At 41.4% G+C, this 17,999-nt stretch overlaps 1 protein-coding gene across 7 annotated transcripts in view; it reads left to right on the top strand.

The window, feature by feature from the left end:
* The window catches only part of AKAP13 (A-kinase anchoring protein 13), a 201,514-nt gene that overhangs the window by 48,689 nt on the left and 134,826 nt on the right, over positions 1 to 17,999 (top strand). For all 7 annotated transcript variants that reach the window (XM_081124333.1, XM_081124332.1, XM_081124327.1 and 4 more), the window contains exon 3: positions 14,123 to 14,270. In XM_081124333.1, coding sequence (XP_080980459.1) covers positions 14,123 to 14,270 — 148 coding nt within the window. The remainder of the gene's footprint in view (positions 1 to 14,122; positions 14,271 to 17,999) is intronic.

The following is a 17,999-nucleotide window of genomic DNA, read 5'->3' as shown; positions in this document are numbered from 1 at the left end:
GTTCCTGAGGAATTGGGTATTTAAAGAAGATGGTGTAATTATTCACTTTCCCCCTTTAATGTTGTTTCTGGTTTAGGAGTACCTTTTGCATATTGGAATTTCCTAACATGGGGCACACTTGTTCTAAGGTGTGCCCTTGAATATAAGGAAAAGGGTTGACATCAGCAGAGAGCACATTGTGAGTAATTCATTGCCTGAGGTTGAACAGAGTATTGTCTCTGCCCTTGTGGATACACACAGGGTTTTTCAACAAGTGTAATTTTCAACTAAGCTGTTGCAGCCATATTTAATACGGACCATAGTAGCCACTCTGTGAACATTTGTTGAGTGAATGAATGAAATACAATTTAGATAAGGCTATAAAATTTTAGTTGCTGATTTGTTTCCCAAGTTTCTTTATTAATTTACCGCATGTGGGCTATGCATAGTTAGTGATGCCATCTTTGTGATTGAAGGTGTTGCTAACAAGGAAATAAATGTGATAACACTTTCTTTTTGTGCATGTATAACTTTTCTTTTATAGTTGTAAGGAAATCTGTATAGCAGATCTGATAGATTTTTTACTGTAGACATGTATTCTGGTGGGATAACTGTCTTACCTAGCAAATTGAAAAGGCATACTAGAAATAGTGCCTGTTATCTATCCTGAATTACTAGTCTTAATGAAACTTACGGTTTGAGTCACTTGTTTAAGTAAACTACCCATAAGAAACCACGTGACTGCTAATATGTTTTTATGAATACAGTACATGGGCCCTTTGGCTTCATGGCTCTTCTCACTGTCAAGATAAAAGCAAAGACTTTTCCCAGAATGGGTAGGGGATAAGGGATACTGTCAGATGATAAAAGAAAAAGTCAGGCAGGTGAAACAAATGCTGGTATTTATTTATAAAACAAACAAAATAGGCCCTACCACCACCCACACACTAAACTCTACCAACCTAGCAACCTAACAACTGGGCACTAGTAACAGTAAACAAATCCTCCCCCAGAGTAACAGCTGAAAAGGAACTAGATTTTTAAACTTCCGAAGAGTAGGAGGAGGGAAAGGGTCTTTGGATGCCTCTTATCTTAGGCCCCAGGCTTATTCTAGAAGAGATCTGTGGAGGCCAGGCCTGAATCTCTGCAAGGTATTGTCTGTGTCAAGAATAGAGACCTGAATTAATCTCATAGTTCACATGCCAAGGGAAGTCACTTTCTTTTTCCTGTCGTCATTGTACTCTCAAAAAAGTTATGATGATGCACCCAAGTGAATGTCCCACAGTCAGGTCTCCGTGTAGAAGTGAACTCTGTGGGAGAGGTCAAGACTAGAGAAAAATGTGATGAGTCATAGGAATCATTGTTATTTTCAGTGTGGTTGAACCCAGTCTTCTGGAACAGTGAAGAAACTGAATTACAGAGAGATTGAGGGATTAACCTAAAGTTTCATGGGGGTTGTGATAGATCTGGTCAGGTAGCAGAATCTGCAAAGAATTAGCTTAGCCAGTGTTATAAGAGGCAGGCCATTAGTTGCCTTGAATTTATTTATTTATTTAATTTATTTATTTCAATATATCTTTATTGATTTCAGAGAGAGGAAGGGAGAAGAACAGAGAGATAGAAACATCAATGATGAGAGAGTCATTGATCGGCTGCAGCCCGCAACCCGGGCATGTGCCCTGACCGGGAATTGAACCCCGATCGCCTGGATCCTAGGTCGATGCTCAACCACTGAGCCACACCTGGCTGGGCAGTTGACTTGAGTTTAAAATGTAAAGTACGTGTGTGGAGAAGTTATAGTATAAGAGTCAATAAATGCACTAAGTAACAGGAAACACTAGTAGCAAAGGGAAGGCTAGAAGAACAGAGAAAGATTTGAAAGCTAGCATTGGAGTTCTCCTTTTCAGAGGAGTGAAGAGGTAATGTCTTTGTTGTTGTTACCTGAGGATATTTTTTCCATTGCTTTTCAGAGAGAGTGGGGGTGGGAAAACATAGAGCTACATATGGCCTGACCAGGGGTGGGGAGCGAACCAGAAACCCAGGTATGTGCCCTTTACCAGCAATGGAATCAAACCCTTCCATGCCCAGGCTGACGCTCTAACCATGGAGCCACACCGGCCAGAGCAACAGGAAATGTCTTTATGGGCTGTAGACACATCGGAGACACATTCCAGCTATTACTTGGAATCCCTCTTAAGTGGAAAAAGGAATCAAAATAAAACACGTAGTGTGTGCGCGCGTATGAGTTTTTAAAATTTTTCTTTGCTTGATTCCTTCACCTTTTTCACCCAGCCCCCTAAGCCCCTCCCCTCTCACAGCTGTCCGTCTGTTCTCTGTATCTATAAGTATGTTTCTGTTTGTTAGTTTATTTTGTGCATTAGAGTCCATATATAAGTGAAATCATAGGTACTTGTCTTTCTCTGACTGACTTCACTTAGCATAATATTCTCCAGGTCTATCCTTGCTGTCTCACAGGGTAAGGTTTCCTTTTCTTTGTTTTACGGCTGAGTGGTAGTCCATGGTGTGAATGTCCCACAGACTTTTTATCCATCAGCTTCTGATGGGCACTTGGGCTGCCTCCAGATCTCGGCTACTGTAAATAACGCTGCAGTGAACATAGGGGCACATGTAGTCTTTCAAATTAGTGTTTCTGGTCTCTATGGCTGTATTTCCAAAAGTGGATTTGTTGGGTTTAAGCCACTAACTTTTGGGGCAATTTGTTATGTTAAGCAATTGATAACACAAAATATGTTATACACTGTGTGTGGGCATGTGTATGTGCATTTGTGTAGAGAGAAGAACCACATCTGTATCAGTTTTTATATCTGTCTCTATATATGACTGATGTTTGTCAAGGCCCTGTAACAGTGAAGTCTTTTTCTTGTAAATCCTAGTTCCTGCAGCTCTTTGATACTTTCCTGTATTAGAATAATGTTTTTTTACTGGTTTCAAAGTGTTCCCATGGGCATCGGGCACTTTATGGCTAATAATACTCCAGAGTGGGTGGCTGTGGCTGACACTGACCAAGAAGGTTTATATTGCTGGTGGTTCGCTTACTAAAATGACCATAAGACTAGATTTTAAAAGGGAAAACTTGGCGTGCATCCGTCAGGTTCTTCAGTTATAAACTTATTTTTTTGTGTCCCCAAGATTTGTAATCTATTGAACACATCTCTAGGTCTCCCTGTGGAAAGCCAAAAGGCATTTTCCTGTACAGATTAAATATTTTTTAAAACCAGAGAGATACTCAGATGTAAGATGTAAATTCTGCTGCAGGGTTATATACGGAATAATTATCATTACCTGCCATATGTCTGGTATAAAATCCACATTTATTAGTTTCAAGGAGAGAACCATTCCAATTACAAAACAAATTTCCAGACCCCCCCCCCCCCATCTGGTTTATTGTACCCTTCCTTTTCCTTAGCACTGAATGTTATTGCACGTATCTGCTCCTGGGAGGAGGCAGAAATATCCTGGCCATCAAGGAACATCAGAAGAAAGAATATCTTTTGTTCTTTACTTAAAATGTACAAAACAAAGCAATATCTAATGGTTATGATGATTTCTGTTAGAATGGGGATCATTTCTTATGATAATGATGTTCTCTGTTTTCCCAAGGATGGGAAAGTAGGTGAGGGGACTGGAATTGGTTGAGAACCTCCTCTGGCAGGGTGGGCACTTAGTACACATTTCCCTGATTTAATCTTCACAACAGACATACAAGATTTGGTAAACATTTTCACTTTACAGCCAGGGAAGTGAGAACTCAAAGGAGTAACAACTTGTCTAAAGTTGCACAGCTCTGGTGAATCTCTAGGGGTCCAATCCCATGCGTGGTGTCAAAGTCCATGGAATGAAGGGAAATCAGAGGAGCATATCCATTTGACTCACGTGTAGACCTTGAGAAAAGCTTGTGAGACTGATTTCTTGCCACCACTTGGATTCATGTTGACTCTGGGCTTATGTTTCCAGCCTCAGTGAAGTCTTGGCCTCTGAGGTGGATTAATGTGCTCTGTGTATGCTAATCCCTCAAGACAGATTTCAGAGCCCAAACATACCAGAAGATGAGAGTGAGGATGGGCTCAGAAAGAAGAGATTTAAAAACTTCCCTCAATTAAAAAAAATTGTTTTTGAATAAGTAGAGTTAATATAAATAATCAAATTTTTGAAGGTGACTTTAGCTGACCCCCGCTTACTGTTCTCAGGTGCTTTGTTGTTGGTCATGGTAACATTTTCTTATCCCCCTGGGAAATGTGTTTCCATAGCCGGAGTTGAAATAACCTGGCTGTGCCTCTTTGTTTGGCTGTTAGGCTGTATATTGCTTACACAAAGAGAGCTTTATCAGCCTTCTGATCTCTTAAATGAATTACCTGCCATCGCCTTAACAATACATGTCTGATGGGTCAGCTCCAACATTTTGTAGACTGGTGGCCCTTTCCAGCCAGATCTGAGGACTGTGTTTAAATAAGGACACTTTATCACTAGTGCCAGAAGAAATAAGGAAGTCAAGTGTTCCTCAATCTGACTCTTGATGGCTTTACAGAACAAGAACTTCAGTTTCCTTCTGTTGGACTTTTTACTTAGTCTCCAGAAACTTGCTTGGAAGTTGATAAGCTTTGGATTTGCAGGTAGCATTCTCTTATTTTTCCTTAGCATTTTCAGAGCCGATGAAGATCCATAGATCCGTGACTTCAGGGCCTGTCTAGAGGATGCTTTTGCAATAACTTGGTGTTCCTCAAACGTCGGAAAAACTGTGGGGAGGGGGGCTGGAGTTAAAATTTTGATTTGGTTCTAGGGAAGAGAAGTGTTGCTATCCAAGGAAGACCAAAATGTAACGCTCTGTACCTTTAATTCATTCAGTAAGTATTTGTGAAGCACCCATTAAGCGAATGGAGGATCTGGTCTTAGAGGGATAGATTCTTTCACGGGGGCTGCGATGCAGGAGTTAAGTGACAGCACAAGCAGTACCTGTTCAAGAGCTAGATGAGTCATATCTGCAGTGACAGTTCATAGCAGAGTGAGAGATGTGATATTGGTAGAGATGACTGGGAAGCCTTCAGGAAAGATGGGGCCTCTATTGATCTGGATAGATAGACTGTGGAGAGAGCAAAGATCAGAGTGAAAGAAGGAAATACAGTCTTTGAAGTCAGCAGGGACCTGTGTTACCAGGGGTGTGGTGAGGGATCTGGCTTGACTGGAGAGGACAGTTCACACGGGAGAATACTTGGAGATGAGATTATATAGATAGAGCTGCTCTGGTCAGATAGTAGTCACTAGCTGCATGTGACTTTAAATCAATTAAAATGAAATAAAATAAAAAATCCAGTTCCTTCATTGCAGTATGCTTAGTTGCCACACGTAGCTAGTGGCTGCCATTTAGACTGTGCAGGTATATACTATTTCCATCACTGCAGAAAGTTCCGTTGGCCAGCACTGATGTGGGGAATATGGGGTTTTACATAGCAAGACGAGGAGCAGCTGGAGAGCTTCTGACTGGGCAGATGGTGGCGTGGTGAAAGTAGTACCCAAGGAACATTGACAGAGGTGTCGAGGGTAGAGGAAGAGCAGCGAGGGACCGTCAGGTGAGTAGATCTGTTACTTCACTGTCACAGCACACTGAGTGGGATGTGAGAATGATGAAGCTGTTCCATAGCAAGAACCTAGGATGACTGGAAGCATCCCAGAGGCACAGGGATGACCACTGGGGATTTTAATGTGCGAGGCAGGAGGAGAATGGTGCGCCATCAGTGAGTGGGGAGTATTTAGGAGAAAGAGCTGCCTGGGAAGCCTGAGGGAGAGCAGCCCCATCTTGACAGCGACCTTAGAGGGTGGTAGTGAGGGTTAAATGAAGTGTAATATGTAAAGCACATTGCGGATGACAGCTGGAAACTTAAAAAATGTCTATTTGTTGAAGAGACACATCTCCTTTATTTTGACACAGTGAGAAAGCATATAAACATCATATTGTGTGGCTCCCTCTTCCAGCTTCTGCATGTATTCCTCTTGTGTTGGCAGCTCTTTCCTGTTCTCTCAGAACCAGGAGAGAAACTACCATTTACCGAGTACCTTCCGTGTAAGGGGACTTAGGTGTTGTATCCTCACCCTTGCATGGCCTGTATTATAAAGGAACAGAGCTAGAAGAGGCAGGGATTGGGACACAAAACTCCTGGTCTTTCTATCTAATCTCTACAAGAAGGATGGTTTCTCTATCAGTTCCTCAAACTGGTACCACCCTCCCTTGACCTGGTAACTTGAAGCCTGCTGTTTATATCACAGTGACATTTAGGGCTTGTCTTTAGCACAGAATCCCACTTGCTGTTCCTTTTTCAGATGTAAGATATAGATCCTATAAAAATTGTGTACTCACAGCAATAATTGGTGTGTGGGGTGACCTGGACTGACTTCTGGCTAGATTGTTCTGGAACACTGGTTTTCAGATTTGGTCCCTAACCAGCAGCATAGCGTGAGCATCAGTAGGAACTTGTTAGAAATGAAACATTTCATGCCCCACCAAGATCTGCTGAATGAGTTCCTGGGGATGGGGCCCAACAAGCCATTTGTAATAAGCCCTTCAGATGATTCTGATGCACCCTAAAGTTTAAATATGAACCAAGTGAACAAAAAGGGTAGTTTTAAAAGTCCCTTTCTTATGAATTAAATTGGAACAGCTTGGGTAGATATAGGACTTTCAGCATGGCTATTAACCCATCGGCAGTGGGTGACCAAAGATACATGGGAAAGTATACATGTTAAGTGGAATGTTATCTCAGAAGGACAGGTATGTGACTTTTTTTAAGGGCTAGATTGCCAAGTAAATCATTACTAGGTTATTGACTGGAAATAATATCAAGATGTGTACACTACCACTGGACTAGCTACCTCTTATTGGGAGCGGTAAGATTTTCAGTTAAGGGAGTTAATGCTTCATGTTATTTTTCACACTATTTTTCTACAATTCAAGATTTCTCATAAGTTCTTACATTATCAGGAATAATTAAAGCCAGACCTGCCTTGTAGTTGGTTTAGCAGAGCAAGTCATGATGCAAATGGAACTGCCTAGAGTGCCAGGGTTTTGGAATGAGGTGGCAGATAGGCTTTTGTAACTTAATTTCAGACAGCATAAGTAAAAACAACATTTCGAAGCCAGCGTTTGGGAGTTCAAAACCCTGTAGCTGCTGGCCTTCAGCCGTGTGAAACAGGCTTCACATCTCTTCTCCCTCAAACACTGTAACCGATCCCTCCCTCCCTCCCCCTCCCCCTCCCTCCCTCCCTCCCTCCCTCCCTCCCTCCCTCTCTCTCTCTCTCCCACACACACACACACACAGAGAAAGAGAGAGTGCTGTTCATCTTACAGGATTCATTTCCTGTCACTTGTCTCTCTGGAGCCAGTCCTGAACCTTCAACGTCCTGTGGAACCTATCACTGCTCCTACCACGCTCCAAGTACTCTGCACAGAGTTTATTGTAAAACCTCAAGCACTTCACATCAGCACGCTTTTGTTTACATGCCTTTTCCCATTTATTTTACAATGTGTATCTTGAGGGCGGAGACTTTATATTTGAATGGTTTTAATTGCCTTCATTTTAATTTCAGCTTCTATCATAGTACCTTACACATATCAGGTGCTGAGTGTTTTTGATTAAATAGAATTAAAGATGCTGTTGAGGAAGGAGTTTTGCCCCATGCATGGATGGTTATAAATAAATGTCTCATTGGCCAAAGATGAGATCTTTTTGGGTAAGATTTATGACTCCAAAGGGAAGGCCACTGTAAATCATCAGTTAGGAGATGAAACCACACCGGGGCTTTATGACCTGGAGCCAGTGACAGAAATATCATTTTGCTTTGACCCCTGAGACAGAGACTCTAGGAAAACTTTAGACTGATACTTGGTGAAAAACTGAATTTCAATCCAAATCATTTAATACTTCTCAGTTGTGTATGGGCTGTTTACTTAGAATTTTCTATGTTTGCTTCATTGTATATTAATCTCATTTTATTTCTCTGTGAATTAGGAGGAATTGTTTTCTTATTTTACAGATGGGGGAGTGGAGACAGCAAGATTTATAAAGTTCTAGTCTGTTCAGTATAAGACTAAAGATTTTCATTGCCCTCTTTGGAATTTGCTGTGTCATCTGAGATGAGACTGTTCGGGAGATTCATAAAGTCAGCCACTGAATCTGTAATTCAGAAATCTATAAATAGCTCTGTCCAAATAGAACATTAGGAATATCTTTCATTAGGGATGTAGAAGTTACATTTTTCTGCAAGGTACACTAATTTATTGGTTGATTACTGGACGGGTGATTGTAAGGTCCCTGTTCTTAGTATAGAGAATGTCATCTGTACTCTCAAGAGTTTTGTTTGTTTGTTTACTCTTTTTTAAACTAAGAAAGAGCTATTGGCTCTTGTGCATCCTCGGAGTCCTTCACAGAGCTCTGTGTTTGGATTAACTGCTGACCCCATCAGATACACGGAGCATCTGGCAGCTAGGGTGGAATTCTCAGCTGTCTCTCTTTGTTATGTCCACAGAAGGAAATGTGAGTTTTATCTTTCTACTCAGGCAATGTTACATTCCTTTTTAGGTCCATGAGACCCACCAATCTGATTGTGGGCTCATTTCCTACCATTCTTGTCATCTTGCACTAGTTGCAGGCCAGGGATGAGCTTACCCTACTCTCACGAATATGAATTCCTTTTCGGTCACTTCCTGCATCCCTAAATTCTACTTTAAGTAAAGCTTATTAGGTTTTGCCGACATACATTGTCTAGTTTGTCCTATCTTGTGTGGTTAAGGGATCCTGGCAGCATAATATTAAGAAGCGATTGCTGTGGTGTTTCTCTTAGCCAATAGCTTCCCTCCACAAATCCCCATTTCCAGATCTCTTTGAAATTGGTTATTTTATCCTTGACACAGGATGTGCGTATGATTATATGTTATCCACATTTTACTAAGTGTTAGAATTAAAAGTGGATCATCTCCTTCACCATGAGCCAAAAATGGGCTGCATTTCTAGTAAGTTCCCCAGGGGCAGGGCGTGATGCTGCTGGTTCGTGGATGTCACTGTGAAAACCTATGTAGAGAAAAGTTCAGAGGCTTGCAAGTCCAGTGGGTGTGGGTTTAAGTTTCTGCACTAGTACTAACCTAGCTATGGGAGCCCAAGATTCTTCATCTGTAAAATTCAGCAGAGTACTACCTATATTATAAGGTTTTTGTGAGGATTAACTCTGGTATTAAAATGACAACAATATCTAGCATTTATTGAATACTTACTAAGTACCAGGTACTTTGAGAACTGCTTCACTCATTCACTCTTCAGCCCTTAAATATTGTCCCCACATAACAGTCAGTGTTCCTGCCCTTTCCTGTCCATATTTAAGAAGGCCGGGTAGTGTGTAAAGCACCTTAGATAGGTTTTCATAAAGCTAGTTTCTTTTTTAAAAATTGACACTTTGAAAGGAAAACTTTAAAAAAAACTGGATATTTATGGGAAATGGTTTTATCAATAATGTTGGATAGGAAAGATGTTCCTGTTCCTGAAATGATAGAATAGTTCTCCTAATTACCTTCAGGGTTTTTAAGTATTGTGGATTGTTTAATGCCGAAATAGCTATTTGTTATCAATTGGAAAGATTAGTCAGCTTTAAGAAAGCTCTATAATCTACCTTTAAAACGAATCACTTTTTTAAAACTCTTTCTACACGCCCTATAGGACTGCTTTTTAGAGTTTTATAAAGGCAGTTTTGCCATCTACTGAAAATTCTTCACCCATAATTGAATAAATCCCTAAAATAGTAGACTTTGTTACTTTATTTGGCTTTCTTTGAAAAGTAACATGTTTTACACAAAGAGATTTTAAGGAAAGTAAAGACATGGGAATTCTGAAATGTGGGATATTTTTATTTACCTGGGAATAGATGGGAACATTTATTTTGTGCCTGTTGTTTGCTAGATACTTGACATACCTTGTTAAAATACCAGTACTTACTTTATGTGGTTGTTGAGGGATTCAGTGGTAACCCTAATCTGTATAAGACATTGAAAACAGGACATACAGTTAGCACTTGATGAAAGAGCCATTATTATTGTTACATGCACTTCAGATATGTGAGTATAATAGAGTTTCTACCCTTACAGGGCTTAGAGTCTAGCCATAGCCAAAAAGCATTAGGGATAGTTCCTAAAACAGTCCCAGAGCTGGTAATAAGTGAACCTTGCATTTGCAGTCTCCCTTCTTAATCTTGTGTAGCTGACAGTGTCGTCCTTGCCAGCTTCGAATCTCTCTTTTCTGTGGCCTGACATCATAGCTTGTGGCACCTGGGTTGGGCATGAGATCTGAGCGATGTGGTTCAGCTTGGCCTGCTGGGCTCCCCTCCTTAGGCATTGCCCGTTTACTTGCCCCAACTGGGCAGGCTCAAGGACACCTTGATGAACATGCAGTGGCGGGGGAGTGGCATAGTATGCTGGGTCAGGAAAGGAGGCCTTTCACCGGAGGAAGGGGACCAGGTGTCTACTCAGGAAGGAAAGACATTGCCTTGTTGCATGGTTTACTCTCACCGTCACCACCAGTCGGGGAGAGGAGGGTGTGACAGGTGAAGGGAGCAGCGTGGCCGGCAGTGAGACAGGCAGTAAGAGTGAGGCTTACGCATCTTGGTATGTTCTTGAACCGGCAGTGCTGCGCTGTGTCACAGTGAGAGTGAGGGAGTGAGGCGGCTCCGTGAGGGAGAGGAGGCTGGAGCGGTCAGCAAGGGCTGAGTTGTGGAGGGACTTGTTTGCCACAAATTGAAGGGACATGACCAGCAGTTAGGATGTTATCCTGTTGGCCATTCAAGTGTCTCAGGGGAGTGTCCCGATCACATTGTATTTTAGAGACTCTTCCATTGTTTTCCTAGCGTGTGGAGGGCTTCCTAGTGAAATCGGGGCTCCTAGAAGCCTGGAGACCCTATTTCATGGGCGATGTTTCGAGGAGAGCCAAGGGGACTGAGTGGGTGAGATGGGTGAGAACAGAGGTCAAGCTGATAGATTTTAGTTGCAGATTGTCCCCATTTCAACCAGCTGCCCTCTGGGAGGGGACAGAGGAAAGAGAGGTTGATTTATTTAATCAGTTTCAATTCTTTCATTAAATTTCTACCAAGAATTAATAAAAAATCATATATTCTCTGCATTTTAACCAAATATCCAGTCCCGGTAGCAAAGGGAAGACTCTCTCTTTAAGTGTTGACCTAATTATTCCAGCAGTTCCAGAGAGTTGGGAAACGTTTGTGGGAGGGAGAGGCTGAGTGTTTTTTTTTTTTAAGCCACCAGCCAACACCCTCCTACCAATTGAGCTTTGCTTAAACAAGAGTAGACTTTGAGAAGCAGGGTGGTGCATTGAAACAAAAAGCTTAGACTCTTAGGATTTTTAACAGTTCTCTTCTTTTTAAGGAAGCTTCCTGTTGAGGGAACTGTACGTTAAATGATTTCCAAATTTTTGTAATTTAGTTCCTTTTCCAGCTGAAATTTCAAGATTCTTCCTGGTTAGGGAGCGAGGTCTGTAAAGCCGCAGAGAACCCAACAGATTTACTGAGCGCCACCTGCTGGTTTTATTTTAATGGTCCAAATAGGTGGTGCTGGAAATCTTTTAGGATTTGCATATATCTTAGTGTTACAAAATTACGAAGCTAGAAGACAGTATGAATTTTGGTTACTGTTAGTAGTAGTATTTAAAATAATCATTTTGTGTTAGCGTTGGGAAAGGTACTTACCTTGGGTTTGCTCTTGTGGCAAGCCCTGCACTTTTATGCCTCATAAACAGTGATCCCCTTGATTGGACTCTGCCTTCGCTGACCTGGTCTCCATGATGGTTAAAAGGGGGCAGGGGGCCTCTTATTTGTAGCATTTGCCGGTTTCAGTGGTGTCAATACTCCCATGATGGTTGGTTTCGGGCTCTCAGTGCTACATCGCTGAATGCACCTTAAATGAGGAAAGATGGGAAAACTGAGACCCTAGCTACCATTTAAAACCCTGTTTTTATTGGCAAATAAGTGATTGATCAGTGGCATTTGGGACTACAGTGCTGTATTTTGGACACTTACAAAACGGCGCCTCATATAGATTTTCTTTTCTAATTCTGTGTCGTCTGTCAGAGGCATAGATGCATTTTCTTTTGGGGTTGGGTCAAATTAAAATTTTAATCAAGAATGTCTTGAAAGTTTCCCTTGTTAATAAGTTTATCTATGTAGTTAGAAACATAACTGGACAGTCAGATTGATTTATCTATTTATTCTGTGGGGCTGGTCCGTTCTTTGGGCAGCAAAATCATTTACCCAAGGGTATCCTGCAAGGAGGTGTCATCAAGGCAACTATGTCAGCAAAAACTCTTACTTAGACCTGTTTTTTGTTTTTATTTTTTGATCACCACTCCACTTGTTTTATCTTTCAAGGCCATCTCAGGTAATACTAGGTGCCTGGCACTTGTGCAGTAAAATGGGACTTACGTGGTGGAAATGCAGAGTAAGAGTTTCTGTTACTTGCTCTCAGTGACTTTGTCAGAGTGCAGACAGTACTCCTCCGGGGAAAACAGGTACTTTAATTCCAAGCGCCTTTGGAATCTGAATTTCACGGGACTTTAAAAGTGATTGAAGCTTCCGTGTTCCATTCTACTTCATATTTTGGGTAATTTGACTTAATGTAAACCGAAAAACTATTAAACAAAGGTGTGAAAGCAATTTGAAACTTACTTTCCTTTGTCTTGGGAATGAAAAAAGAAGTTGTTATTGAGAGCTTTGTAAAAGGATTCCGACGCCCATTAGCCATCTTCCCTGTCCCCAGTTAGAAGACGGCAGGCCCCAGAGAGGAAATCCTTGATCTAGAAAAGGAAGATACATTCTTAGAGTGCCAGGTTAGATACCGAAGTGGAGAAAACATTTCTTTTCTGTAAAAGTCCACATTGTAAATCATTTAGGTTTGAGGGCTTTACAATCTCTGTGGCAACCACTCAGCACTGCTGTGCCTGCCCATTCTAGTGCAAAGATAGCTATAGACAATGTATAAGCCAGTGGGTGTGACTGTGTTTCAATAAAGCTTTATTTATTCACACTGAAATTCGAATGTCATATAATGTTCACGTGTTGAAGCTATTTCTCTTTTATTTTTTTTTCCAAACATTCAAAAATAAATTTTTTTCTCAGCTGTGAGCCGTACAAAAACAAGCAGAGGGCTGGATTTGGCCCATGGGTCATAGTTGATCAACCTGTGCTCTAAAGGAGGAAGCTTTAGAACTTTCACTTCCATCTTTACGTCAGGTTGTAATGGTATTTCAGCACCTTGAGAAATTGACTCATCTCACGTGCTGCAGACATTTTAACTGGTTGTGGTTTATTATGGCACAGGATATTAAACATTTTACCAGCCTCAGCTTTTCAAAAGTGTTTCCAAGTCTAAAGCATAACTGTAGTGACTGAAGTCGGTGCTATTCCTTTTAACTTTGGAACTTTCCAGTTCAGCTTTTATGGTAAGTTATAGCTTCTGTGTAGTTCATTCTGATTTCTGACATTGCTGCATTCAACAGACCTGAGCACCTACCGTGTGCAGGGCTTCAGGATATATTTTGAACTCTGTTTCCACAGTCAGCCTATTGAAGCATTTCTGGTAATAGCTTTGATCCTAAGTTTGACTTTAAGATTTTTGTTTTCAGTGTTTGGTAGAACACTGCCTGCAGCTCATTGTGCTGCTGGGCCGAGTTAGTTGTGGCCACAGGGTGGCACAGTTCCCTTGTTGGTATGACTTTCTTGTTGCCAAAATGGAAAGGGAAAAACATATTGTAAGTAATGAGAATTCTCTCCCCTACTTAATGCTAGAATGGCATGGCCTTCTCTAAATTGGTTTTCCATAGTGTACTGTTAGGATTTATACAATACTGAACTGCAGTACTTTAAATCTCAATGCTTTAAAATCTTTTTTAGGTCATTTTGTATTCTCATTGCCTAGAATGCTTACTGGTATATAAGTGCTCAGTCAGTGTTTGTATTAGTTTAAATCTCCTAGAATGGGGCACAGTTTAGATGATACACTTGATTTTCCCTTAAATGTGGTGTTTGTAAAGATAGACTCCCAAGAGGAAGCTCTCTCACGTCCTTGCCTCACCTTTCCCTTTCCTAGGGCGATTGTGTTGTCACCGTGCTGCTGACTGAAGACGACAAAGTTGAGGAAGATGCAGTGCTGTACTTGGTATTTTCGGGTTCGTCCCTCCACCACTGTGCAAGTACCCGGAGGATCAGTTCTCATACGCTGGAGACCATTACTCCTGGTGAGTGGAATCTTTACTAGTTCGCAAACGTTTTTATTCTGTTTCATTAGAATGGCATGACGGGAAGAGTGTATCAGGGTGATAGAACTATGGTCACATCTTTATTTATAAATACATTTTAAAATTAAGTATTTTGGTCATATCTTGCTTGTTTCACAAAAGTCTGAACCTAACTAGAAATAAATGAAATTAAATGGTGTCATAAATTGAAAGATAAAAATCAGGGTCAGCAAAAATGTTAATTTACCGGAATGTTGAGATTCGGGGAACACTAAAGCATGCATGGAAGGCGAAAACCCTCATGTGGTTACTGTGGTGTGACTGCATATTTGATCTTGACATCAGAGTGGCAAAGCTGAGGTAGAACAATCAGTAACACATTCCTCAGTATCTGTGGGGGGGAAAGACTTAAAAAAATCTCTATAAAAGCTAAAGCTTCCCCAGATTAACAAGTTATAGTTCATGGTGGAATGAGTACTTTTTCACTGTTGCCTTTATAAGTTTAACAGAGTTAAAAGGAAAATACTTATTAAATTTTTTTTTAACAAAGTCATTAAGTTATTGCTCTATCCACATAAATGGCTGATAAAGTAATGACTGTCTCTTGACCTGCCCTAACATCTGAAGATGCACTGATCTGTGTTTGCAGCTGAGCGTCTTTCCTTCATTGGCCTTGCTTCACAGTTAGCAGTTGGCCAGTTTTTATCAGAGTACAGAAGCGAGCACATTTACAGGGACCCCTAAAAAGTGCTGAGAATTGAACTATTTTCCTTTCGAGAATAAAATGAGTTTAATTTTTATTGAGACATTTCTTTTTACTAGTGTTTATATGTAACTTCAGTTTCACTTTATTAAAATAAATGGTGTAAAAAATTATTCAATATTTGGTCTTGCCAGTATTGGATCAGATTGCTAGTTTTTCGTTGCTGTGCCATTTTATATAAATTAACTTCATGTCTAATACCTACCAAATCATGGAAATTACAACACATTCAAGAACTGGGATTGTGACAGTTGAAGTCCATATTTATCCTTCTACTGGGCAAAATTATTTTTAAAAATATAGGATTTAAAGATTCTTGATCATCCTATAAATATTTCCCCCCAGATTTTTAGGGTTAGGAAATTTAACAAGGACGTCAGGATAGATACTGATTTCTTTTCTAAAGAGCGTTCAGTATCCGCCTTCATGACTTAAAGCTGCGCTCATCTCCTTCCTGCGATGTACCCGTGTCTGAAAGGCTGATGTGGGGATTGAGGGCTGCACTCTGGCAGGTGTCTGCATATATCACCATTACCCAGCATTTATGATGTGGGGGTGACCGGGAGGAACAGCTCCTCAACTGGGTAGGAAAGGAATGGAGGCGATTTTTATAAAATTACTCATTCCTGAGTTATAAATACTTTAGGAGTTAAAGTTTGGGGGAGGGGGGAGTGTGTGTGTGAGTGTATTGAGAGCGAGCCCGAGCAGGAAAGCATCATCTAGAAGGCAAAGGCAACTAGCTATGAGAGAAAGGACAAATGTGGCGGATGTAGCCCCAGGCCCTAGCTGTGATCCTCAGTCACAAGTGCCAGCAGAGTCCAGCCTCTGGTGGAGGCGGATATGCCCCGCAGCGCCTTCACCATCTCTGACGGTACTTCTCTTAGGGTTGGCTGCGGGAGCTTCATCTCCTTGGACTTACAAACCTGTTGTACTTGTGTGATAGCCTAGAGTTCTTGGCTTGTACCTGATTCTGTATTCTGTCCCCAGCCCACCTTTTCTGATCCAGTTCCAATGTTTTCCTTTTCCTTTGGTTCTAACACCTCTTTCATGTGTCTCAGTACCAGTCTTTTCCAGCAGTTCCCATATCTGGTGTCCTTTTGTTTTGGGGACTCTGAGTACCCATGTGCTGCCAGTCAGCCGGAATGGATACAGTACTCTGTTCCTTTTCTCTAATTTGATCCAAATCCTCGGAAGTAGTTCCTGACCCATTTGCCTTGGGCCTGGAATCCTAGTACCTGCTTTCACTTTCTATTAATCAGCTCTCCCCCCCTTATAGTGTGATCTTACCCACTTCACCTATCCTCTGTTATACTACAGTGCCCAACAGCTTGTCCCCTTTGCCCCTCAGTTGGCCTGAACATGCTGCTACACACCTAAGTTCAGTCAGGCTGCTGCCATGAGATGCCTCATCACAGCAGAGGTGACAAAGGATTAGAGTCCTTGAAAGACCCTCTTGTACCAGCAAGCCAGGTGAACAGCAAGGCAGCATGTTCACGTGTGCCTTTGATATGTGCCAATGTCCGCAAGGGTACCAGGGAGGTCCCTAGTTGGTGAATTTTAGAGCTCTGTTAACTGGGTAAGCCAAAGACATCTCTGAATGGACTCTCGTGTTCTGGGCATTAAGTATGTGATTTTTCTGTTTACTTTGTCTTTTTAAGCTGCTACACCTGCTGCAGTAATTTGTGAAAGGGTAGGGATGGGGCATTTGGGGGTTAAGTGAATTTTGAATTTCTCATTCATATCATGGCATTAATATTTTAGTCTAGACTTAAACTGCCTGAGTCTGTTTTTATGGACGTCTAGGACTTGGTTCTTACCTTTCTTCAGTCTTTTTTCAGATAACACTTCTTCAGTGAAGCCTTTCCTGTCTGTCTTGTAAATATACAACTGCCCCCTCTCTATTCCCTGTCCCCTTCTCGGCTTTATTTTTCTTCACGTGCTATCAACTTTTAACACATTGCCTATTTTATTTACCTTATTTCTACCTCCTGAGGCATGGATTTTTGTCTGTTTTGTCTGTTTTGTTCAACTGGCGTTTGCTTAGGAGGCTTGTTCTAGGAGCCCTGGCCAGGTGATGGCACAGTGTTCTCACTGTGTCCAGGTTCACCTAGGTTCTCAGAAGTCACTCTTCTAGAAAGGTGGTGCATGTGTGCGGGCACACAGACATCCACTCTTTTTCACAATGCACAGGAGTCTCTGCCTTCTTGAATTGAATTCTCAGCTTGGGCAGGAGCCTGTGCCCCCTTTCCAGAGCTACTTTTGATCACTTCTGTGCGTCAGCTGTATTGATAGCCTCGGATTTCCTGTCTGCTGAGGGCAGTGTCCGATTAGTCAAGATTCTTCATGGAAAGTCTTTACTTTGCGCATCCCAGTTACTGGACAGATGTGCAGTCTGTTTGCAGCTGCTGCTGCTGAGGGGTGTCTCTGCGTGCTTTCTGCTCACGTGTGGGCCTCGCTCTGCGATTCCTTTTCAGTTTGGCTGACTGTGGGCAGAAAAAGAGCTTTGTGCCTTGTCATTGCTCTTAATGTCATGTTTCATACACACTGCTGGTTCTGATTTTTCTTTTGAGTTTTCTGCGTGTTTTGCTGTCAGTGTTTTGTAATATTTTAGTTTTTACTAAAACCAGATGATAGATTGACCTTCCAAAAGACAGCTAGCTACTCCTTGATGTTAGTCTGTAACCTTTTATTCGGAGGGGAATGAGACATCCCTCAATTGTCTCCTTAAAAAAACGCCTCTTTGACTTCAGATATTGAGATTATTTCTTCTATTTTCTCACTGTTTTGCTTGCTTTCTGGTGAGAAGTTCATAATGAATTGTGTGTGTTTAATTATAAAGAAATTGTAAAGGCTTTAAAAGTAATCTTTTCTTGACTTACTGCCACTGAAAGGCTGTGGACATGATATTCATCCTCCTTTTTTTAATAAATTATCTTAAGCGTAGTAACCTATTAGGGGACAGTTAG

This window comes from Miniopterus schreibersii (genome assembly GCF_964146895.1).
Source record: "Miniopterus schreibersii genome assembly, chromosome: 22".
Lineage (NCBI taxonomy): Eukaryota > Metazoa > Chordata > Mammalia > Chiroptera > Miniopteridae > Miniopterus > Miniopterus schreibersii.
Note: the sequence above shows the minus strand (reverse complement) of the source record. Positions and strands in the feature narration are given on the sequence as shown.